Source organism: Aotus nancymaae, unplaced genomic scaffold, assembly GCF_030222135.1.
Source record: "Aotus nancymaae isolate 86718 unplaced genomic scaffold, 86718_ANA_hifiasm-v0.15.2.pri h1tg000010l, whole genome shotgun sequence".
NCBI lineage: Eukaryota > Metazoa > Chordata > Mammalia > Primates > Aotidae > Aotus > Aotus nancymaae.
Window position 1 is genome coordinate 58,584,630 of NW_026988421.1, and position 25,774 is coordinate 58,610,403.

General features: G+C 37.1%; 1 protein-coding gene across 5 annotated transcripts in view; it reads right to left on the bottom strand.

Annotated features, from left to right (window-relative positions):
* CTNNA3 (catenin alpha 3) overlaps window positions 1-25,774 on the bottom strand; it is a 1,835,081-nt gene that overhangs the window by 839,035 nt on the left and 970,272 nt on the right. For all 5 annotated transcript variants that reach the window (XM_064374172.1, XM_064374173.1, XM_064374171.1 and 2 more), the window contains one exon: window positions 13,241-13,393. In XM_064374172.1, coding sequence (XP_064230242.1) covers window positions 13,241-13,393 — 153 coding nt within the window. The remainder of the gene's footprint in view (window positions 1-13,240; window positions 13,394-25,774) is intronic.

Below are 25,774 nucleotides of genomic sequence, written 5' to 3' on the forward strand. Positions count from 1 at the left end.
AAAAAAATATATATATATATATATATATATTCAAATAACAAACTGTACTTCAATACACTGCAATAAAAAATCTGAAAATGAAATTAAGAAACAATTCTATTTACAGTAACATCAAATAGAATAAAATTTATTGATAATAAAATTTTCTGATACATTTAATGAAATAAGTGCAGACTGAAGACTACAAAACATTGTTGAAAGAAATTAAAGTAGATCTAAATAAGTAGAAAGACATCTGATGTTCATGGATCAGAATAAATAATATTGTTAGGATGGAAATAGTCCCAAACTGATCTACAGATTCAATGCAATCCCTATCAAAATTTCAGATTGTCACTGAATAAATTACATTTATCCTAAGATTCAAATAAAAATACAAGGGACCTATAAAAGCCAAACAACCTTAATAAAAAGAAGAATAATAGTGGAAGACTCATACTTTCTGGTTTTAAATCTTACTACAAAGATACAGTAATCAAGATAGTACTGGCATAAATGTTGACATATAGATCAATGGAATAGAATTGAATCTTCAAACAAACCTCACATTTATGGTTGATTTATTTACAGCAATGTAATTGGAAAAAATTGTCTTTTCAAGAAATGAACTGGAATAAATGGGAATCCACATGCAAATAAATTATATTGGACTGTTAATCTAACACCATGTACAAAAAGTAACTGAAAATAGATCAAACACCTAATTGTGAGAGCTAAAAGTATAAAACTCATGGAAGAAAATATAAAAATAAATCTTTATGAATTTGGACTAGGCAATGACTTCTTAGATATGAAACCAAATGCACAAATGACAAAAGAAAAAATACATAAATTTCATTTACTCAAAATGTAAAACCTTCATGCTTCAGAGGATACCATCAAGAAAGTGAAGAGAGAACACAGAGCACAGAAGAAAAATTTTGCAAATCATTATCTGATAAGTGGCTTACATCTAGAATTCACAAAAATGGGCAAAGAATTCAAACAGATATTCTATTAAAAGGATATACAGATGAACAATAAGCACATGAAAAGCTATTTGACATCATTAGCCAACAGGAAAATAGAAAAGCCACGTCACCCCTACTATGATGGCTATAATCAAAGGCAAATAATAACATGTGTTGGCATGTAGAGAATTGAAGCCCTCATACCCTGCATATGAGAATGTAAAATGGTATAGCCTGGCACCCTTGAAAAACAGTTTAATGGTTTCTCAAACTGTTAAACATAAAGTTATTGTATGACCTAAACCCAGAAATGCCACACCTATGTATATATTCAAGAGAAATGAAATAGTATACTTACACACAAACTTGTACATACATGTTCATCAGAATTATTCATAACACCCAAAAAAGTGGAAATGACCTAGATGTTCACCAACTTATGAACAGAGAATGAAATGCAGTACCCCTATACAACAGAACTGGCCATAAGAAGAAATGAAGTACTGATGCATGCTACACATGGATAAAGAAATTAAATATCTAAATAAGTAGAAAGACATCCCATGTTCATGGATCAGAATACATAATGTTGTTAAGATGGAAATACTCCCAAACTGATCTATAGATTCAATGCAATCCCTATCAAAATTTCAGATTGTCATTAAATTTGACATTGAATTTGAATCAGCCTAGTGACTGTGTACTACAGCCACTAGTACAGAATGTGTACTATTGGCACATTCTGTCACTACAATGACAGAAATGTTATGCCAAGTGGGAAAAAAAAGTCACAAAGACCACATATTGTATGGTTCCTTTATATTTAAAGTCCAGAACAAGAAAATGTGTAGAGACAGAAAGTAGGACTTGAAAGTAGATTAACAGTTTAATAGATTAATAGTAGATTAATAATCACCTAGTTTGGGGGAGATAGAAAAAATGTTTTAAAATTGGTTGTGATGATAGTTGCACAACTCTGTGGAATATTGGAAACAATTGAAATTAGTGAACTGTATAGTACATGAATTATATCTCAATAATGGATATCTTAAACAGATAATTGATATCATTTGTAATTAGGGAAATGCAAGTTAAAGCATTATGAGATAATACTAGATACATATTAAGAGTAGCAGAAAACAGAACACACACAAAAATTGTCAATATGAAGTATTGGCAAGGACATGGAGCAAGTAGAATTCTCATACATTGTTAGTGGGAATGCAAAATACTCTAGCCCCTTTGGAAAACAGTTTGGTGGTTTCTTATAAAGTTAAACACACATGTGCCATATGACTCAGCAAATCCGCTTCTCGGTGTCCACTAGAGAAACAAATATTTATTTACAAATAGAAATCTATACTTACTCCTCAGTCTAAATGTTGCCAGTCCTTCTGCCTCTAAACTTTTCCTCTATTCTCATCTCCTTTTCCTAATCTGATGTTTAAACCCTAAATTCTCTTTAGTTCATAGTTTAGAAGCCTACTTCTCAAAATTGGAATGTTTTTATCCTAAACTAACTCAGTCTCCGCAGAAGTTCCCACAGAACCCAGTAGTTCATCACTTATTATAACCATACACAATTGCCATTTACTTCTATTTAGCTCCTCCCCTTAAATGCTAGGATCCAAGAGGGCAGAGTATACTTCCTGTGTTTGTGATTGAATCTCTAGCACCAGCAGAGCTTCTGTTCTATTTTTAAATTTATTTGAGGAATATTTGGCCTTTTGCAAGCATAATGCAAATTTTAAACATCATATTGCTAGCTAAGAAAAATTTAAAGCAACGTAGATATTCTCCTTTGACACGATGATCTGACTAGACCAATAACTGGAATAAAATAATGAGAGGAAGACAATAGAATGAAAAAAGAGGAGAGGAAGAGAGAGAATTTGTGGTACACAGTCACTAGGCTGATTCAAAGCTCCAAAGTCAAACTCTCTAAGGATGCTTCACATTTATTTTGGAACTCCATGCATAATTTCATAAAAATTTCAAAGTGATTTTGAAAACTCAAGTCTCTTCCTGTTGCTTATCCTTTAGACAAAGTGATCAATACAATGCAGAATAAATTTGACTTTGTTTTTCAGTGATGGGAGCATTTCTCAAAAAGCATCAAATCTAACATTTCCATCTTGCAGAAAGCACCAAGCCTGGTTAATTTTCTCATGAAAGGAACTTCCTGGGTATACACAGCTACAGACTTAACTAGTCTAATATACATATGAATAATCCTTTGGCAAGATCCCCCTTCCTCTCGCCTGACCCCTACCCTAATATTGCTTGCAAGCAGCAGAGGAGAGAACGGATAACAGCTGATCTCGTCTGTGTTTCTCTAATCCTCAATTCAACTCCTAATTTAAAGAAAATCACCACAGGAAAGGAATCTGGGAGGAACCCACTTCCCTAAATCAACATAGTTGCAATATCTGATTCTCACCAAAATAATGTCCTCTAGATCTTATCAACATCTGTAACAAAAATCCATCTTGTTGAGCCTTGTCTTTTCAAAACTTGACCCTAGAGCAGAAATTGCAAAACTAGTGAATCTTGGCATTATGTATTGTCATAAGTGATGGGATTGTGTTTTTGCTTTAAGTTTGCTTTAAATTGATTTAGCTGTCTACACTTCAGAATAAACAGGCTTTTACATTGAAATCCATATTTCTTAGTTCTTTTGAGAAATGTGAATGTATGTTCAACAACACTAGGCCTGCATTCATGCACAGCAATAATCGACTGGGGACCAGGTGAGGCCAACCCCTTTAGACCGGGTGTGTACTTATTATTTCACCACAGACTCATGCTGCTGAGCCTTTTCTTTCACTCATTACTTCTTTGTAACCTACAGTAAGCATCTGAATTTTCAGTCTCTGCCTTAGGGCTGAGGGAAGGCTGAGTGATAGGGAGCGGCAATTCTAAATGTATTTTAGATTAGAAAGAATATTCCCAACAAAATGCCTTATGATTCTAAACTTCTATTAGGAACTCTATAGCCTTTTAGGATTAAGTAAAGAAGCTAACTAGTATACATAGCACTGGCTAAAAGACAAAATACACTCCAGGTTCCAAGCAATCAACTTACAAATGGACTATTTGTAGTTTCTTATTAAAGATGATGACTGTTTCTTAGGTCTTGTGTCCTGCACTAATCACTAAGCAATAGCTAAACAGTTACTTAAGAGTTAGAAAGAATGACTGCATGCAGATTTTACAGGCAGAAGTGTGGGCTTCCCAGCTCTCTGCTTCTCTAATTAAGGAAGATGGAATAAGAAGAAATCCAATCAACTCAGAATTTTTGCAGCCTGATGTACTCAATAGCAGGTCTCTTGTCCAAAAGCTTTCAGAAAGGTTTCTCTTCTCTTCATTTAAATAATTAAAAATATAAAACTTGGGCTCACTTTCTACATTTAAATTTATTATGCTACCTTTACTCCTTTCATCTCTGGCATTGATAGAACTGAGTTGATACCTACTCTTCCATAAATTAGCTGTGTGATCTTAAGTGAGTTACTTAATGACTCTCAGCTAGGATTTCCTTATCAGCAAAATGGTAATAATAGTATTTATCTCAATCGTTGTGAGCACTGACATAATAAGGTAATGAGTATAAAGTACTTTGCATGATTTTGGCACAGATTACTAAATGTTTTATTTCTTTTCCTTTATTTTCTTCCTTTTCTTTTTATTATTTTTAAAGTTATTTTCATTCTATAAAAGCCAAAAAGTAACCACTCCTGCAATATGTCTGGTTAACTAGCCTCCTCCATTCACCATCAAATTACCTACATGTATGAAACACATGACAGAACTCTTCCTTCTGGTTTTTAGAACCTTGAATGCCAGGAATGGAGAAAATTACTTAATCTCTCATCTTCCATTTATAGATAATGAAATTGCATCCCAAGGTTTAGTGATTTGTTAAAAGCACTCCAGCATGGGAGTAGAAACATTCATTTTAAAACACAAAAGGCAAAAATGGAACGAGGTTTTAAACAGTAGGGTTCTGTATAGATAAGCACTAAAGAGCACATTGTAGGGACTCATTAGGCTCATGTTTAATTGAGTGGAATAGTGAACTGATTAAAATAGATCATCCCCAATGTGCATGATCAGGCTGATTAAAACAAAGTTTAGTTTCGAGACTGGAATTATTCTTCAGCTAGTTGTCAGTTAGCATGTTTGCTTGTTACCTATTGACCAAATACCATGATGATGATCAATTTGGGGAAGTTTCCAAGTTCAAAGAAGTTTCACACACCAATTAATTGTATATCAAAACTTTGAGCTGGTCACGGTGGCTCACACCTGTAATCCCAGCACTTCGAGAGGCCGAGGCGGGCATATTACCTGAAGTCAGGAGTTTGAGATCAGCCTGGCCAGCATGATGAAACCCTTCTCTATGAAAAATACAAAAATTAGCCAGGCCTGGTGGCAGGCACCTGTAATTTCAGTTACTTGGGAGGCTGAAGCAGGAGAATCACTTGAATCTGGGAGGCAGGGGTCACTGGGAGGCAGAGGTCACCGTGAGCCAAGAACACATCACCGCACTCCAGCCTGGGTGACAGAGTGCAAGACTTGTCTCAAAAAAAAAACAAAACAAACAACAACAAAAAACTGAGTACATAATTTTAGCAGAGGATTTTGCCTGTGACAACTTTTGACCTGTTAATGTTGCTGAAAAACAATTTTATCCGAAATTGAAAGTTAGATACAAGGGTCTAACAACCATATATATTTTTAAATTACCTTATTAAGTGAAATTTTCTTTTTGAATAATCAGACATAGCTTAAGATTCAGGTGACCTCTTTTCAGGCAAGATTTTTGAAAAAAAGTTTAGAGAGGAAAGGGAACACTAATGCTTCCTGAGCGATGATGTCCACATTGTATGGCATTTGGTACTTTATCCTACTTTCTTCATGATACAGTGGTGCAACTCTTTTACAAGGCAGATATAAGAGATAGTAAGTGTTTTTCCTAAGAACACCTAGCCAGGATTCAAATTCAAGTCTCTCTCCATATTTCATACTTTACTCATTAAATCATGACGTTATCCACACTTCAAGATTTTCTATAGGGTTAATAGATGTTTGTTTATTCAATAATTCGTACAACATTTATTGAACACTGCACTTACTAAACGTCAGACTAGGGAAACAAAAACAAAGGTTCTAGACAGTATTTCCAGGTCCAGCATAGTATATGGTCACGATAGGCTTTAAAGACAATGTATTAAATGAATGAGTGAAGACATTTCAGCTCTCAACTTGCTCATTATCTACCTAGAACTGCACTGTCTGATACCTGGCCACAAGCCATGTGGCTATTGAGCACTTAAAATGAGGCCAGGGTAGATTAAGATGGGCTTTAAATATAAAATACATCCCAGATTTTAAGTCTTAGCATAAAAAGAAATATAAAATATCTAATTAATGGCTTTTATACTGATTATATTTATATTGAAATTATACTGTTTGGGGTATATTGAATTAAATGAAACATTAAAATCAGTTTACCTGTTTAGTTTTTTTACTTTTTTTAGTGTGGTCCTAGAAAATTTAAAACTATACATGTAATTTCCTTTGATTCGTATTGGCCCGCCTTAACCTAATGCTGTTAAGTCCTGGGGTACTTGCTTTTCCGTTTCAATTTCACTATTAAAACTGGTTCTGGCCAGGCTTGGTGGCTCACGCCTGTAATCCCAGCACTTTGGGAGGCCGAGGCAGGCGGATCACTTGAGGTTGAGTTTGAGATCAGCCTGACCAACATGGTGAAAGCTCATCTCTACTAAAAATACAAAAATTAGCTGGGCATAGTGGCACCCGCCTGTAATCCCAACTACTCGGGAGGCTGAGGCAGGAGAATCGCTTGAACCCGGAAGGCTAGGTTGCAGTGAGCCGAGATCGCGCCACTGCAGTCCAGCATGGTGACAGAGATTCCATCTCAAAACAACAACAACAACAAAACCTAGTTATATTCTCTCTTTTTTTATGTATGACAATAAGAATAAGTTAGGTTTTAAATGCAGTTTATTTTAAATACAATCTATGTGAGATTAGAATCAATTGTTAGGGGTTTGAAATTTTTATATTCAGATGCCAAATAGTCCATACGCAGATTCTACTAAAATATGACTTCCCCGTAGTCCCTTTCCTGGTGAGAAGCTACCACAGTTCTCCAAATATATACTGCCAGCTATACAAGATGAAGTCTAACCTGTGCAGCCCGATAATCAAATATTTAAGGCTGTTCAACTGCTTCCATCCCATCTCATGTTCCTGCCAACTTAGCTATCTAGATTTCCTTTCTAGTGCATTCCTGCAACACAGGAATGAGCATTGTGCCTTTATTCATGCTGTTGTCTCTACTTAAAGTTCTTTTTTTTCAAATCCAACTCCTGCCTAGTTTTCAAGGTTCAATTTATTGTTTACTTCATGTCAGTTCCCAAACTACTGTAATCCCACATAGTTTTCTCCCTTCTCTGAATTCTAAGACACTAATATTCCATTTGAAAATATCTATTACTGGACTGCGGGAAGTCTCTTCTTTTCTATAAATGAAACATTACCCTTATATTCCAAAGACTGTAAGTGGAAAATTTATAAAGAAATCTCTACAACATGGAAAGGAACTCACTATGCATTCAGGTTAGGCTTTTAAGGGTCATGTTCAGCCACATGTTTTTAATGGTAAAAGGACTAAGACGCTGAGCAGTTTATAACCCAAGGAGTGGGCAGTCACACCGGTGTGCTCTGTTCTACATAAATAAAAGCATTCCTGACTATAGCATCCCTTCCCTACCAAAACAGGAGAGCTGCCAAGATGCTCACTTAGAACAGTTGTTGGTTTGTGTACAAGTGTTAAGTATGGGTTTGTTCTTTTTCTTTTAGATTTTTTTGAGGAAAAGAAAAGGAAGAATGGAAGGGGACTGTAAAAGCTGTATTTATTTATAATCAAACATATCCTTATTTGATAACAGATGACCAATTAAAGCAATGTGTGAAACTTGAACAGCATTCTGTCAAAAAGCAAAGAAATAGTAGAGCTCATAGCAATCAGCACTTCTTGCAAACAGCAAGAGGCCCCTCTAAAGCCTTCTGTCTTGGCACTGGGGCTTTGCTAAATCTGGCTCACCATTTTGCGAGTGGGAACAATCAGCTTTGTAGGTGGTAGGGAAGTATTATAATTAAATGTCCACCCACTTTTTCCTTTTTGATGAAATGCTCCCATGAAACTCACTAAAATAAGGTGCATAAAGATAGATGAATTTTTGATGAGTAAGTCAAAGCACCGACCAACCTAGCTTTTCACATAGAGAAAATTATTTATTTTACAGAAAATTTTCAGGCCTAGATCGTTAATACTGTCATATTTAATGATAGCTAATGTGATAAAATCCATGGGGTAACTGGGGATTTCACTGTTTTTGTTGGTAATGACTGTAGTGTTCAGCATGAACTGACTTGCAGAAAACAAATTATAATATTATTCAAAAATAAGAGTGAAATTTTTAAAAATTGATTTTAGAGAGATTAAATAATAGCCATTTAATCATAATAGCCTTTGTAATAATAAATAATGCATTTATTAAAGGTAATGGCATTCCTCTGAATAATAGTTATATTAGCACATTAAGGTTACGAAGTATATCTCTGAGATAGCAAAGGGCTTGAAAGATGTCATTGAATTGTCAGAAACTTTTTATGAGGGAGCTCTGGAACAGTCTATAGTGTCTGCTTTAGATAATTAATGGTAATAGCATTACTATTTACTAAAATTACTGTGAAGAATTAATTTTAAGTACTTACATGCAGTAAGGTAGGGAGATTCTCTGCTTAATAACTGAGCTCAGACATATATTTCAAGTCCAGTTACTAGAATCCACAAAGTCAATATTTTAGAAAGAAAAATTAAAATTAATTGGTGCTATGAATGTTTTCCTTCATTCAATATGGATTTATTGGGCATGAGCTATATAGACTTTGCCATCAGAGGAGGCTCAAAGCAATAATCCTCTCTAGAATTAATGAATATTTTTATTTTTTAGCTAAATTTCATATTTTTGTCTTCCTGTTCAATGGATTTTATTGGTGGAAGCCAGGAGAGATAATGGTGCCCTAAGTCACCAACAAGGTGAGATCAAAGTACTGGGGAGCATATGAACACATATGTCATTCATTGAACACATTTGTCATTCATTGCTAACCAGTATGTGAAGATGACTTTTAAAATACTTCTTATCCTTCCCCACTGTGGTTCCATGGATCCAAGAACACAGAGTAACTTGGATGCTCAAAGTAGGAAAGGTTTGCATAATGGGTACTCAGTTCAGCATAACTAAGATAAAATTAGCCACAAAGATCTAGATTCTCTAGTTACTGGCACTACCAGGGTTTTATAACCATCATTACCCATGATCATTTTATACGAAACTACAATAATAGATGTGGTGACACATCTGAGGTCTCCTTCTATATTATTAGTGTAGCGGGACACCTCGGATGTGTCACCGACAGAGAACAAGCATGGTCAGACCGAATTCATCGGCCACTTTCCCCTCATTCGCATTTGTTTTCTCTAATTTCCCAGATGTTTTAGTCTTTCCAATTGTTACCCACAGAATTTTTTAATATTTCATTTTTTGCTTTGTGTTTCGTTCTACTTTTTACTATTTTTTTGTAAAAGTTGCATGTTAACCATTATCTAAAGAGTTCCTTTAATAGCGTGGAGGTTTTCTTCAAAGATTTGATAGAAATCTTTAAAAATGGATTTTTTTTTTCTCATTTAAGTCTTACTTCAACAACTTCACAGATTTCAGATTTCTCTGACAAACATAGTTGAGGTATCAAAAACCAGACATGTTGATAATAGCTTTTTCTTGAAGTCATTTAGAATGTAAGACTTTCTGCCCTGCTATGTCAAATTGCCCAACTTAGGAATGAGATGAGTATATGTGCATGTTTACAATCCCCCACTTCCTTGCTCCCTACCACCCCTTCCCAAGAAGAGAATTAAATTAAAGAAGTCTTTTTGCTTCAGGGGCGGTAAGGAGCAAGGAAGTGGGGGATTGTAAACAGTCTATACGAGGAGAACTCACATCGTCCTCTGAAACTGATATACTTAAGCTCTCCTATTTTCTAGGACCCTATCAGAGACCCTTCTGTCTCAATGTTTGTAGTAAATTAATGAATTAATGATGATTTTCTTTGTTGTTTGTTTAGGCAGAGCCTTTCAAAAAAAGATTTTTCTGGCAGATAATTGTAGTACTTTTTCTTATTCTTTATAAGATAAACACACACACACACACACACACACAGAGAGAGAGAGAGAGAGAGAAACAACCTAGTGTGCAAGCAGTATACTTAAAAACCATTTTCATTTTCTCCTGTTATAGGAAACTATAAGTCTGTAAGTCTTTCAGTTGAAAAAAATATTTGTTACATCACAGAATTTAAGAAACTGGGAGTGATCTTAGATATTATCCTGTCTAACCTTCATTTTATAGATAAAGCAAATGAAACCCTGAGAAAAGAAGTGTAGGGTCACAAATGCTTTGCTGTTCCTTCTGTTAAGAAATGTAGTATCGCTGCTCCCCGCTTCTGTGTCTGGGCAGGCTCTGTAATTGGTTTGACCAACAGAATACAAATGACAGCTTCTCCTTCCTAGTTCTTGCTTGCATTTGGGACTTCTCATTTCAGAACCCAACCACTATGCTGTGAAAAGCTGAAGCTACACGAGGCCATGTATTGCTGCAGCTGTCAACAACCACAGCTAAGCCCCCAGCTGACAGTTAACATGCACTTTCAGTCATGTGACTATGCCATGTAGCATGTCCAGACTAGGCAAACCTTTGGCAGATTCCATCTTCAGCCAGTATCTGACACCAATCACATGAGAAACCTTAAGCAAACATTGCCCAGCTTTTCCTGATCAACCCATAGATTAGTGAGAGATAACAAATAGTTGCTTTAAGCCACTAAATTCCAGGATGGTTTGTTACATAGTAAAAGCTCACCAGAAATGAAAGTGACTTAGACCAAAGCTTCTAAGCAATACCAGAGTAAAAACCAGAACTCAGATATCACCCCAAACCTAATATAATCTCATTATAATGTGTTAAGGTAATATGTGGAGTTAAATGAGATCCAGTTTCAGTCTTCCAATAGTTCATCATTCCAAAAGATTTTACTGTTTCAAAATTCACATGGAATGCGTAATTTCCAAACTTCTTAAACTTTAAAACACATTCTTAGAGCTGTGTCTACATAACAGTAAACTACCATTTGGTACAAGGTAGCATTCCTAAGTTTCCTTGACAGTAGTGTCTTAGTAACGTGCCAGGAAAGAAAAAGAGATAAGCTGATTTGGGGAAAGCTCTTGTTTAAGTTAAATTAAATAGGTCTCTTTGCTTCAGGATTTTTCAAGAATGTAAATTTTCCAAGCAGAGCTATAGACAGTATTTATTTTCCTAAAATTGTTTGACCAAAGTACCCTTCTTCATTGAAAAACAAAACTGAGAAATAGGAAGAGGAATTCAATTTTGTCAGCATAAACCAAGTTTTGCTTTCAGAGGATTTCATAAAAAGAAGTTGTTTTCATAATTTGGTGTGTCTTCAGCTTAGAGAACACATTTTTAGATAACACTTTTATGACTGTCAGGGACTATGCTTAGTTATGTCTTTCACAATCTGTTCCCATTGCTTTCCTCCCTTACTTTTAACATTCATTTGTGTGTATAGTTAATAAATCTTTCTGGAATGTGTAGATGAAGGTATAAAAGTGGATACATAATAAATAATTTAATTAATTAAAAATTATCCTGTAATGTTTCATTAATAATGTCAATGACTATGAAGGGGCTTAAAGGTTTTTGAGTCAACCCTTCATTTAGTTTAATAACCTGGGAATTAGCTCCAACTCTAATTAGCTTGGTTTGGGTTTTGTATCTTTATTTACATCTAAGGCCAATTGAAATTGTAACACTTGCTGAACCTAACAGAGTTCTTGGGAAATTCAAAGGAAATTTCAGAGTTGGAGGTAGAACGGCTTTGGACTGCACAAATAATAGTATTCATGTATTCATCCGCTCCTTTCATTTCCTAGTTCTGGAGATTGAGATCCATAAAGAGAGTCTGTAGCTACATTGGAAACGTCCTTCCCCATGGATCCAAGTTAAAGACGTTAAGAAAGCTCCCTTTTTCAGTAGATGTTATATTGAATGATGTGATTCTAATTCACATGCTGATTATTAGAAGTTTTACAAGCATTTGGGCCACAAAAACTTATTTCTCCACAGAATTCATGGCTGGTATAGGAAAGTGAAGCATCCAAAACATTTAATAACCTGTATGGCATGGGCACGGACAACCAGAGTAGACACCAGCCATAAACAACCGACGCAGCCATGCTGATGAGTATGAACCATACTGAGTATCAGCTCAGCTCTATGGATCTAGTAAATCACATTTCTCCCTTCTTGCCACTGGTTCGTGGCCTTGTGAATACTGTCATCTTTTTCGTATTAGAATTTCTTCCATTCAGGCTATCTCTTAAAATATACTTGTGTTATTGATATTCATAATACAATAAATTCTATTATCTCTCTCCTGGGAAGCTATCGGCACTTCACAACTCCTTCAGTAATATGCTATCCTGCTCCAAAAATCATGGTGCATTCCCATGTCTCTAGTTTCCAAGCAGAGGGAATCATAGTTTTATTGTCTCCTTTTGCCCCTATGGGGACATGAGCCAATTCACTACCCCATTTACTTATTCATGGATCTCTCTATCCTGTATATCTTATATTCTTATTCGGTAGTCATGCCACATAGTTAAATACAACTTGAAAGGCTGACAGAGTAACGCAGCTAAGAAAAGATGGTAGAGGAATAATAAAATGATATGAGATAGAGTTTTTGATACTTTTAAGTCAGAATGGGAAGAAAATATTTGTAAGGACAAAACAAAATATCTGCATTTTGGAGTATACTTGTACTTCCCCAATAAAACTTTTGCTTGGTTTACAAAAAAAAAAAAAAAAAAAAAAAAAATCTGCATTTAGCCAGTTCCTTTGTGAAGCTCTGATAAAATATGCATTAAAAAAAAAGACAAGCCAATGTGGAGTGATCTATACATCTGGACATACACGCCTTAATAGTACCTTGGCCAGACCCTGCTGTATTTGTAACATGGTGTCAAAAGTTTTTATTTGGGTGCAATTCAACCATAAATGGAGAATGGGAGCCTCATTCTCCTGGACTTCAGTGAGTTACAGTTTTAGCATGCTTACCTCTACAAGCCTGCTGGTGTGTTCATGAAATATCGCAGCATATTCTTTAATTTCCTTTTCCCGGCCATTCTTAGCAGCTTCAATGAGAACCAAAAGTGGGACTGTCGTATCCAAGAAAGAGTCTGACACATGATCTATAATAGCCTTGCGGAGCTGAGAAAAAATGAAAAATTCAGGTTTTTTCTTTCCCAAAAAATAGTTCATGGTATTTCCTTTTCTTACTATCTCAGTAATTAGTTACACAATTTGTTTTATTCAGTTTTTGTACAATTCCTAAAATCACAATCCTTAAGGGTATATAAGAATGTCCATTAAGAAACTAAAAAACAAAACTTCCAGGTGAAAAAAAAAATCATCTAGCAGTAGTAGTTCCTTTCATCTCAAAAGTAATTTTTCTTAAGTTGTATTTAACCAGAAGTCAGATTAAAAATGGTAATACTTTCTTTTTTGTTCGAAGAAATTGTGCTATTAGAATGTTTATGCATGTGTACAAATAATATTGTACATCTTGTATTTTCATAATTATAAATTATAAAATGTCTACCTTCTTGGAGGAATTAATGATAAATTTTGATTAGCTAAATAGTAGACTTCATGGTAATTAAACCAAGTTAGATCACCGATTGTGCCAGTTTATAGCAGATTAATAGAGCAAGAAGAATAATAAATGAGTTCGATGTCCAATTTCCCGCATTTGCATTAATTGTTCTTGCCCTCACACATTAAATTATTAAACAACTATAATATTCTGCTACAATTAGTTCTTTTAAATTAGATTATATGTAAGCTTATTAATGACAATTAGGCAATTACTCAGCAGATATTTTCTGAGATTTAAAACTGCATTGAAAAATTAATTCCTTGCATTTATATAATATTGAATCTTTAAAGATCATAGTATCAGGCTGGGCGCGGTGGTTCATGCCTGTAATCCCAGTACTTTGGGAGGCCGAGGCAGACAAATCACAAGGTCAGGAGTTTAAGACAAATCTGGCCAACATGGTGAAACCCTGTCTCTACTAAAAATACAAAAATTAGCTGGGCATAATGGCAGGCACCTGTAATCCCAGCTACTTGGGAGGCTAAGGCAGGAGAATTGCTTAAACACAGGAGGCTGAGGTTGCCGTGAGCCGAGATCACACCACTGCACTCCAGCCCAGGCGACTAAGACTCTGTCTCAAAACAAACAAACAAACAAAAACAGAAGATCACAATATCCTGAAATGTTTCATTAACAATGTCAATGATTGTGAATGGGCCCAAAGGTTTCTGAGTCAACCTCTGATTTAGTTTAATAACCTCTGTATGATAAAACAAAAAAGATAAACAGCTATCAGACAGAAAAATTATATTTTAGAGCATTTTTTAAACCAATAGACAGCCTAGTTTTAGATTACTTGGGAATGAATAGTAATACATTTTCAGGGAACTGAATGATACAGCTACATGGAAAGTACTGTCCTCTATAATGATCATAGAATAATAAATCCATTAAATAATTACAGGTTTCTGGAAGAAAAATACCTCTGCCCAAAATACTGAGCTTGCTCAGAAGCACTGTGAAATTTTCTGACTATCAGCAATTTAAGAAAGGCTTCAGGAAGATCCACAAGAAAGGACTCTGCTTAGTATACAGAAAGACAAGTTACTAGTGGCAATTAATTAATATTTGTTGAGCACTTATTAGGACAGAGTATAGAGTGCTAAGGGGTTACAAGGCAAAGGGAAGATCTTAAGTGAATGAAAAATGTGTTTTCTGTCTATAGGAAGTAAACCAGGGAAGTCAGGCAAGAGGTCACAAGTTTATTTGAGGTGGGAACTACAGGTTGGGTAAGTTTCAGATACTGAAGAGAAAAATAGAGATTCCCTCTAATTTCTCAGAGTGGGGGCATTTTTAAATGATTACCCTCTCCTTGATTCTTTTCTTCTCTCATTCATAACTGGACATGTAGAAGGAAAGCTCAGATGAAATCTACACTAGAGATATGCCGTGAAGAGCCAGCCTATGGGAACGAACTCAAGTGAAGAGTGTGGGTGAGACCATATAGAGTGAGGAGACTCACGAAGGACATCTTAGGAAACACTACCGTTTACAGGAGTCATGCAGATTAAAGAGTAGGGCCTAAAAAGAGACTGAGATAAGAGCCAAGAAACAGAGTCAAATGACCAACAACTAAAAGACAAACTTTCAAATATGTCTCTAGTTATCCTATCAAACACAACTATAACATTCACATCATGGACTTGTTAAATCTTCTCTTCTGTGTAAATTATTTCCTTCGGTTCAGTAAATGTTCCTGGAAACTATTTCCTCACCTTTCTACCAAGAGAAAGGTATTGAAGGAAATGTCAAGATGGAAATTCATGGTTCCTTATAATCTAGTAGAAGAGTGAATATTACAATAACGCATTAAATATCATTATATATGTCATATTAGTACATTAAACATGACAACAATGAAAAATCCAGAGACTGACAGCAAACAAGTTTAGAGTCAAATTTTAAAGATAAGTTAAATTTAAAAGAAAAAAAAGGAAAGAGACTTGCCCATTGGGCTTGACTACCAAGAGGCTATTGATAAACTTGGTAAGAGCAGTTTCGGTGGAAAAGTTGGGGCAGGAGTCTCACTGCTATGGTTTGAAGAGTGAATGAGAGATAAGGCAGTAAAGACAGTGAGTATAAACTCCTTTTTTAAATAATTTGATTGTGACATGAAGAAGCAAGACTTGGTATTTGCTACTCTGAGATACATGTTTAAAGAGTGACTGTTTTTCATATAAAAGACTTCGCTATAATTTCCCATCTGCAATTATATCCAAAAAGTCTTATTACTCCCCTTTGCTTTTCTGGAAATACATATTGATTTATTGCCCAAGCAAGAATGAGAAGTGAAAAGCAACTATTGTTTCACATTGTGCCAACCTTTGTAATCTTTTTGTCTCACGACAGAGGGAAATGCCCAGAAATCAGTTACTTGTGTTGGACATGAATGAAACCTTTAGGAGCTAGCACATGGTCAGAAGCAGGGAGGTGTCTCTCCACTAAAATCATCTTAACCCATGCAAAAACAAAGTATAACTAATTCAACCAACCCACAATATTCTCACAGTCCCTGTCTAACTTTCCGGTTCATGACCCCTTACCTTTGCTATTATGAACTACATTATAGACGTTTGGTGCCTTATATCTCATCCCCTGGATCTATCTCTGATTTCAGCTTTTGCTGGGGGCAACAGTTCCACGTCCTCTGAAGACATTCCATGCTCTTTGTGTGCATTCCTTGTGTCTCTTTGTTATGCTGTCTCAGGACCTGTTCCAAGTTTATGTGGAATTCTCAACCCAGCATAAACACTGCCTGAAAGTTCTCCAGAGTCCACACTACTGAGGGATAGGAGCTACCACATAAAATTCCTAGCCTCCATCCATTAGCCAGACAATTCTGGGAAACATTGTTAGTTCTCAGAGATCCTCAAGTTCTTATTGCCTACAGCAGCATATCATTTCCTCTTTCCCTGCCTCGCTTTTCATGTTCTATTACACTTGCTTCCAGGAATCACCTCCTAAATAAACGACCTGCACTAAGGCCCTAGTTTTAGGTACTGCTTTCAGGAAAACCCATATAAAACAGGTACCTTTTTCTGGTGTTAATGTTGTTGGATTATACACCAAGTAGGAGACTCCACTGTCTTACATAAACTACTCATTGCTGATTATACTGTACTACCTCTGCTCTGTATATCACTGGGTTTTGTTCTGCCATGGCCTGAATTATACTCACCGTAAAAGAGGAATTATTATGAAATAGGCTAGAAATGTAGATAGGGACAAGATGTAAAAGGACTAGAATGCTACACTAAGCAATTTTCTTTATTATTCTTACATATTCATATGGGATTGTTTTCATTAAATTGTACAGTCATATATACCTAAATATAATACCAAAGTAGCCTCTATCTTATTTATTTCCATATTGTTTTCCTGCTCAGGGGCACAATGCATTCCTTTCAGTTGGGTGATATACAAAAAGTTTAAAGAAGAATCCAATATGCCCATATAGAAATAGAAGCCACAGCACTAAAATCTGAAGCTAGTGGGAGCCCATACGAATTACGGGTACACACTTTCAATAAATACCTGTTTGTGGCCAGGCATGAAAGATGTTAGAACAAAACTAAACTGAGGTGCTTTTCATCTTTTCTCACTACAGTTTAATAAAAGGCTTCGAGACATCAATTTTTCTATTTCCTACTGATGTAAGTGGTTTGGGATCTCAAAATAATATATATCTCTACAATTGAAACCCGAAAGTGAAAGCCCTGTGTGAAATGTCTAAAAAAGCCCCACCATTCCCACCAAATACAGGAACAGAAAGAATGAAATTATGAGGGAAAGGGAATAGAAAGAGGAGAAAGTATTTCAGAAAGAAATTATCCTCAGGGAAATAGAAAAACACATTTAAAGTATTTTAAATTAAAATATTGTATTAAAATTTTAATACATTAACAGTATTTAAATTTTAATAATTATTTTAAATTAAAAGCCATTTTAATTTAAATCAAATAGCAAAATGTGATTTTCAAAGCTTGTCTAACAGGAATTAAATCAACTAATAATTATTTCACTGTGTATGTCCTATGTCAATTTAGTGAAACTTGCCTTTTGTGGATACATAATATTATTTGATGATGAGGATGATGACCAGGAGGTATTAAGCCTACATATTTTCTTCTGAGTGGTGAGCTAGTATTATGCAACATGGAGGAGAGATGGAACTAACAATTCAGAAACTCGGCAACTAAAGAATTAATCAAGGTTTTGTTTTGTCTGTTTTCATCAAAATCCCATTTTACTGGACACACGTCTTTACTTTGGCATTTATGAAATAAAAAACATTTTTTAATATACACAAATAAAAATTGTAACCTGCCTTTAGTAAAATGACATATATTTACTATCCATAATACAATAGAAATAAAATATATTTGTTGCTTAATTTTTTTTTTAATTTAATTTAATTTTTTTTTTATTGCATTTTAGGTTTTGGGGTACATGTGAAAAACATGCAAGGTTGTTGCATAGGTGCATACGTGGCAGTGTGATTTGCTGTCATCCTCCCCTTCACCTATATCTGGCATTTCTCCCCATGCCATCTCTCCTCAACTCCCCCCCGGCTGTCCCCCCCACTACCCCCCAACAGACCCCAGTGTATAGTGCTCCCCTCCCTGTGTCCATGTGTTCCCATTGTTCGATACCCGTCTATAAATGAGAACATGTGATGTTTGATTTTGTGTTCTTGTGTCAGTTTGCTGAGAATGATGGTTTCCAGGTTCATCCATGTCCCTACAAAGGACACGAACTCATCGTTTTTGATGGCTGCATAATATTCCATGGTGTATATGTGCCACATTTTTCCTGTCCACTCTATCATCGATGGGCATTTGGGTTGGTTCCAGGTCTTTGCTATTGTAAACTGTGCTGCAATGAACATTCGTGTGCATGTGTCCTTATAGTAGAACGATTTATAATAATCCTTTGGATATATACCCAGTAATGGGATTGCTGGGTCAAACGGAATTTCTATTTCTAGGTCCTTGAGGAATCGCCACACTGTCTTCCACAATGGTTGAACTAATTTACACTCCCACCAACAGTGCAAAAGTGTTCCTATTTCTCCACAACCTCTCCAGCATCTGTTGTCTCCAGATTTTTTAATGATCGCCATTCTAACTGGCGTGAGATGGAATCTCAATGTAGTTTTGATTTGCATTTCTCTAATGACCAGTGATGATAAGCATTTTTTCATATGCTTGTTGGCCTCATGTATGTCTTCTTTTGTAAAGTATCTGTTCATATCCTTCGCCCATTTTTGAATGGGCTTGTTTGTTTTTTTCTTGTAAATCTGTTTTAGTTCGTTGTAAATTCTGGATATCAGCCCTTTGTCAGATGGGTAGGCTGCAAAAATTTTTTCACATTCTGTTGGTTGCTGATTCACTCTATTGACTGTTTCTTTCGCCATGCAGAAGCTGTGGAGTTTGATTAGGTCCCATTTGTCTATTTTGGCTTTTGTTGCCAATGCTTTTGGTGTTTTGGTCATGAAGTCCTTGCCTACGCCTATGTCCTGAATGGTTTTGCCTAGGTTTCCTTCTAGTGTTTTTATGGTGTTAGGTCTTATGTTTAAGTCTTTAATCCATCTGGAGTCAATTTTAGTGTAAGGTGTCAGGAAGGGGTCCACTTTCTGCTTTCTGCACACGGCTAGCCAGTTTTCCCAACACCACTTATTGAACAGGGAATCCTTTCCCCATTGCTTGTTTTTATCAGGTTTGTCAAAGATCGGATGGTTGTAGATATGTTGTGTTGCCTCCGACGCCTCTATTCTGTTCCATTGGTCTATATCTCTGTTTTGGTACCAGTACCATGCTATTTTGATTACTGTAGCCTTGTAGTATAGTTTGATGTCCGGTAGTGTGATGCCTCCTGCTTTGTTCTTTTTGCTTAGAATTGACTTGGCTATGCGGGCTCTCTTTTGGTTCCATATGAAGTTTAAGGTGGTTTTTTCCAGTTCTGTGAAGAAGGTCATTGGTAGCTTGATGGGGATAGTGTTGAATCTGCAAATTACTTTGGGCAGTATGGCCATTTTCACGATATTAATTCTTCCTAACCATGAACAGGGAATGTTTCTCCATCTGTTTGTGTCCTCTCTTATTTCGTTGAGCAGTGGTTTGTAGTTCTCCTTGAAGAGGTCCTTTATGTTCCTTCTTAGTTGTATTCCTAGGTATTTTATTCTCTTTGTAGCAATTGTGAATGGCAGTTCGTTCTTGATTTGGCTCTCTTTAAGTCTGTTATTGGTGTATAGGAATGCTTGTGATTTTTGCACATTGATTTTGTGTCCTGAGACTTTGCTGAAGTTGCTTATCAGTTTCAGGAGATTTTGGGCTGAGATGATGGGGTCTTCTAGATATACAATCATGTTGTCTGCAAATAGAGACAATTTGACTTCCTCCTTTCCTAACTGAATACCTTTATTTCTTTTTCTTGCCTGATTGCTCTGGCTAGAACTTCCAGTACTATATTGAATAGGAGTGGTGAGAGAGGGCATCCTTGTCTAGTGCCACATTTCAAAGGGAATGCTTCCAGTTTTTGCCCATTCAGTATGATATTGGCTGTTGGTTTGTCGTAAATAGCTTTTATTATTTTGAGATACGTTCTGTCAATACCTAGTTTATTGAGAGTTTTTAGCATAAAGGGCTGTTGAATTTTGTCGAAGGCCTTCTCTGCATCAATTGAGATAATCATGTGGTTTTTGTCTTTGGTTCTGTTTATGTGGTGAATTACATTTATAGACTTGCGTATATTGAACCAGCCTTGCATCCCCGGGTTGAATCCTACTTGATCATGGTGGATAAGCTTTTTGATGTGCTGTTGTAATCGGCTTGCCAGTATTTTATTGAAGATTTTTGCATCTGTGTTCATCATGGATATTGGCCTGTAGTTTTCTTTTCTTGTTGAGTCTCTGCCGGGTTTTGGTATTAGGATGATGTTGGTCTCATAAAATGATTTGGGAAGGATTCCCTCTTTTTGGATTATTTGGAATAGTTTCAGTAGGAATGGTATCAGTTCCTCTTTGTATGTCTGGTAGAATTTGGCTGTGAACCCATCTGGACCTGGGCTTTTTTTGGGTGGTAGGCTCTTAATTGCTGCCTCGACTTCAGACCTTGTTATTGGTCTATTCAGGGTTTTGACTTCTTCCTGGTTTAGGCTTGGGAGGAGGCAACTGTCCAAGAATTTATCCATTTCCTCCAGGTTTTCTAGTTTATGTGCATAGAGTTGTTTGTAATAATCTCTGATGATGGATTGAATTTCTGTGGAATCTGTGGTGATATCACCTTTGTCATTTTTTATTGCATCTATTTGGTTATTCTCTCTTTTCTTTTTTATTACTCTGGCTAGTGGTCTGTCTATTTTGTTGACCTTTTCAAAAAACCAGCTCCTGGATTTATTGATTTTTTTATAGGGTTTTTCGTGTCTCTATCTCCTTCAATTCTGCTTTGATCTTAGTTATTTCTTGTCTTCTGCTAGGTTTTGAGTTTTTCTGATCTTGCTCCTCTAGCTCTTTCAATTTTGACAATAGGGTGTCAATTTTAGATCTCTCCTTTCTTCTCATGTGGGCACTTATTGCTATATATTTTCCTCTAGAGACTGCTTTAAATGTCTCCCAGAGATTCTGGTATGTGGTGTCTTCGTTCTCGTTGGTTTCGATGAACATCTTTATTTCTGCCTTCATTTCATTGTTTATCCAGTCAACATTCAGGAGAAAGTTGTTCAGTTTCCATGAAGCTGTGCGGTTCTGGGTTGGTTTCTGAATTCTGAGTTCTAACTTGATTGCACTGTGGTCTGAGAGACTGTTTGTTATGGTTTCCGTTCTTTTGCACTTGCTGAGGAGTGATTTACTTCCAATTATGTGGTCAATTTTAGAGTAGGTGTGATGTGGTGCTGAGAAGAATGTATATTCTGTGGATTTGGGCTGGAGAGTTCTGTAAATGTCTATTAGGTTTGCTTGTTCCAGGTCTGAGTTCAAGTCCTGGATATCCTGTTAATTTTCTGTCTTGTCGATCTGTCTAATATTGACAATGGTGTGTTGAAGTCTCCCACTATTATTGTGTGGGAGTCTAAGTCTCTTTGTAAGTCTTTAAGAACTTGCCTTATGTATCTGGGTGCTCCTGTATTAGGTGCATATATATTTAGGATAGTTAGCTCTTCTTGTTGCATTGATCCTTTTACCATTATGTAATGTCCTTCTTTGTCTCTTTTGATCTTTGTTGCTTTAAAGTCTATTTTATCAGAGATGAGAATTGCAACTCCTGCTTTTTTTTGTTCTCCATTTGCTTGGTAAATCTTCCTCCATCCCTTTATTTTGAGCCTTTGTGTATCCTTGCATGTCAGATGGGTTTCCTGGATACAGCACACTGATGGGTTTTGGCTTTTTATCCAATTCGCCAGTCTGTGTCTTTTGATTGGGGCATTTAGTCCGTTTACATTTAGGGTTAATATTGTTATGTGTGAATTTGATCCTGTCATTTTGATGCTAGCTGGCTGTTTTGCCCTTTGGTTGATGCAGATTCTTCATTGTGTTGATGCTCTTTACCATTTCGTGTGTTTTTGGAGTGGCTGGTACTGGTTGTTCTTTTCTATGTGTAGTGCCTCCTTCAGGAGCTCTTGTAAAGCTGGTCTGGTGATGAAATCTCTGAGTACTTGCTTGTTCACAAAGGATTTTATTTTTCCTTCACTTATGAAGCTTAGTTTGGCTGGATATGAAATTCTGGGTTGAAAGTTCTTTTCCTTAAGGATGTTGAATATCGGCCCTCACTCTCTTCTGGCCTGTAGGGTTTCTGCTGAGAGATCTGCTGTGAGTCTGATGGGCTTCCCTTTGTGGGTAACCCCACCTTTCTCTCTGGCTGCCCTTAGTATTTTCTCCTTCATTTCAACCCTGGTGAATCTGATGATTATGTGCCTTGGGGTTGCGCTTCTAGAGGAATATCTTTGTGGTGTTCTCTGTATTTCCTGGACTTGAATATTGGTCTGCCTTGCTAGGTTGGGGAAGTTTTCCTGGATAATATCCTGAAGAGTATTTTCCAGCTTGGATGCATTCTCTTCGTCACATTCAGGTACACCTATCAAACGTAGATTAGGTCTTTTCACATAGTCCCATATTTCTTGTTGACTTTGTTCATTCCTTTTTACCCTGTTTTCTCTAATCTTGCCTTCTCGTTTTATTTCATTGAGTTGACCTTCGACCTCTGATATCCTTTCTTCTGCTTGGTCAATTCGGCTGTTGAAACTTGTGCATGCTTCACGAAGTTCTCGTGTTGTGTTTTTCAGCTCCATCAATTCGCTCATATTCCTCTCTAAGTTGTCCATTCTCGTTAGCATTTCATCAAGTCTTTTTTCAAGGTTCGTAGTTTTTTGCATTGGATTAGAACATGTTCTTTTAGCTCACGGAAGTTTCTTATTATCCACTTTCTGAAAGCTGATTCTGTCATTTCATCACACTCATTCTCCATCCAGTCTTGTTCCCTTACTGGTGAGAAGTTGTGCTCCCTTGTAGGAGGAGAAGTGTTCTTGTTTTGGGTGTTTTCATCCTTTTTGCGTTGGTTTCTTCCCATCTTTGTGGACTTATCCACCTGTTGACTTTGTAGTTGCCGTCTTTCTGATTTTGGTAATTTTAAGTCTGCAGCAGCAGAACTCATAAACCCCCTTTTCTTCTCCCCAGGTGTTCTGTCCCAGGGAGTTAGGGCTTTATGATTTTCCGCTGTTCTGTTGCTGTTTTCCCTGCCCACAAGGTGGCAGCCTAGTCACACTCAGCCTGCAGAGGCTTTGCTGAGCTGCTGTGGGCTCCGCCCAGCTTCCGTGTGAACTTCCCTGCAGTCCTGTTTATATGGGTGTAGTTAGAACTGCTTCCACTATGTTGGCCCACCCCTGTAGTGACGGAGTCTCTGTAGTGGTGGGTTGCCTTGGTAGATTGCCCTGGGAACTGCAGGGTGCCTCTGTAATGGAGAACGCCCCTCCTCCACAGAGCTGGACCATCCCGGGTTCAGTTGTGGCTGCAGTGGTGCTTTTTTTGCCCGGGCATCTCCTGGCTTGACTCCCTGTTTCAGCTCCCCTTGCTGGCTAAGAGGGGACACCATTTCATCTGCTCTGCCTCCGGAGCCACTGCTTCAGCTGAAGCCGCGGCTCTGAGATTCGTGGCGCTGGCCTGGCTCCCCGTTTCAGCTCCCCTTGCTGGCTTAGAGGGGACTCAGTCTCTCTCACTCTGTAGAGGGAGCCGCTGCCCCAGGGCGCAGGCTTAGCGGCTGCGCCGTTCAAATCAGCAGTTCTGGTGACCCGTGGGGCTCCTCCGCCTGTGAATCTCCTGGTCTGTGGGCAGTAAAAATCCGTCTGGAAATGCGGCGTCCACTCACCCTCTGCACTTTCTCTCAGAGCTGCAATCCCGAGTTCCTCCTAACCAGCCATCTTGGATCGCTCTCGACTTACTTATTTTGTACACATTTTCATTTTGTTTATAGTTACTTGTATCTGTGTTGCCTTTTAACTAGACTGTGAGCTTCTGGATGGCGAAGACTGTGTCTTTCAACCCTGAATACCTGCTTATAGCCTCATCTATGGCAAGTGCTCTGCATTTGATGGATGAGAATTCACGATTCAATCTTTGCAGCCTGGAGAAATGGTCACCGTTGGGTTATCCTGCTGCCTGGGACGGGAGAACACCGGAGAGGCCTGGAGAAGGCTGGAGAGGCTGAAGAATGCCCCAAAAGCCTGGAGAATGCCCGAGAGGCCTGGACAAGGCTGGAGAGGCTGAAGAACACCAGAGAGGCCTGGAGAAGGCTGAAGAGGATTAAGAACGCCCCAGAAGCCTGGAGAACACCCGAAAGGCCTGACAGAACCATGCACCAGGCTTAATTTTTTTAAATAAAGTAAAGGATGTTTAAAAAGTCTTCCTCCTCTTATTGAGAGAGTTGCAATAGGTATGCAGTTTTCAAATGAATGATGGAAAAGGAGGCTAAAGAAAGAAGAAAGTTTAATTTTTAAAAAGGATTTAAAACAAAGGATAAGAAAGAAAAGAATTTGTGATGATAAAATCAGTGACTTAGGCACTGGGAAGTTCTGAAAGTGAGTAGGCCACAATCCCCAGCCCTGGTATGGTGATTACACATATGAGCTGGGCTTGGATGAACCTGGGCTGGAACTGTGTCTCTATCTCTTAGCTGGGTGATGTCTGCTATAGTAACACATTTTGGGTGACAGAGATAACAATACCATGGCATTATTTATTGTTTTAGGGAAAAAAGTAAATAATGTAATAAATATGCTTGGTAGAGAGCTTTAGAAAGCATTCAGTAAATGAGAGATGTCATAACTGTCATTATAAGGACTTAAGATGCAGTGGGAAGAAAACTCATTACAAAAGAACAAAATACAAGAAGAATATAATCATTGCTATAATACAAATGCACAAGCTATAAATCTTCCAAGAAGAAAAAGATCCATTCCAGCTCGTGAAAACGCAAAGGTTTCATGGAAGCAATAACATTTACACTCCTCTGAAATTAGTTGCTTAAGTGTTGGGGGTGTGTGTAAGGAGAATGAGTGGAGAAGCCATCAAGCTGTAGAAGTTGTATGTGCAAAGATGCAAGTGTGTTTGAGCGGGAAGTGATGCAAATTCTGGTAAATAACAAGTAGACTCTTTTGTCAGAAAACGGGGTAATGTGTTGGTGTGATGAGGAGGAGACAACACTGAGAAGGAGAGCTGAAGGAAAAGGAACATTAAGAATAACGGAGATTAAGTCAGGGCCAAATGACAGAGAACCTAGAACACCATGCTAAGAACATTTGTCTTTGTTCTCTAGTAAAACAGGCAAAAAAATCACAGAGGAAGAAGGTTGGAAGAAATAAATACTCGCCTCCTAGAATATTCCATCTTGATTATCCTCAAATCTATAATTTGCTGCTGCTTCTCAGATATTTCTAAGCAATCTCTG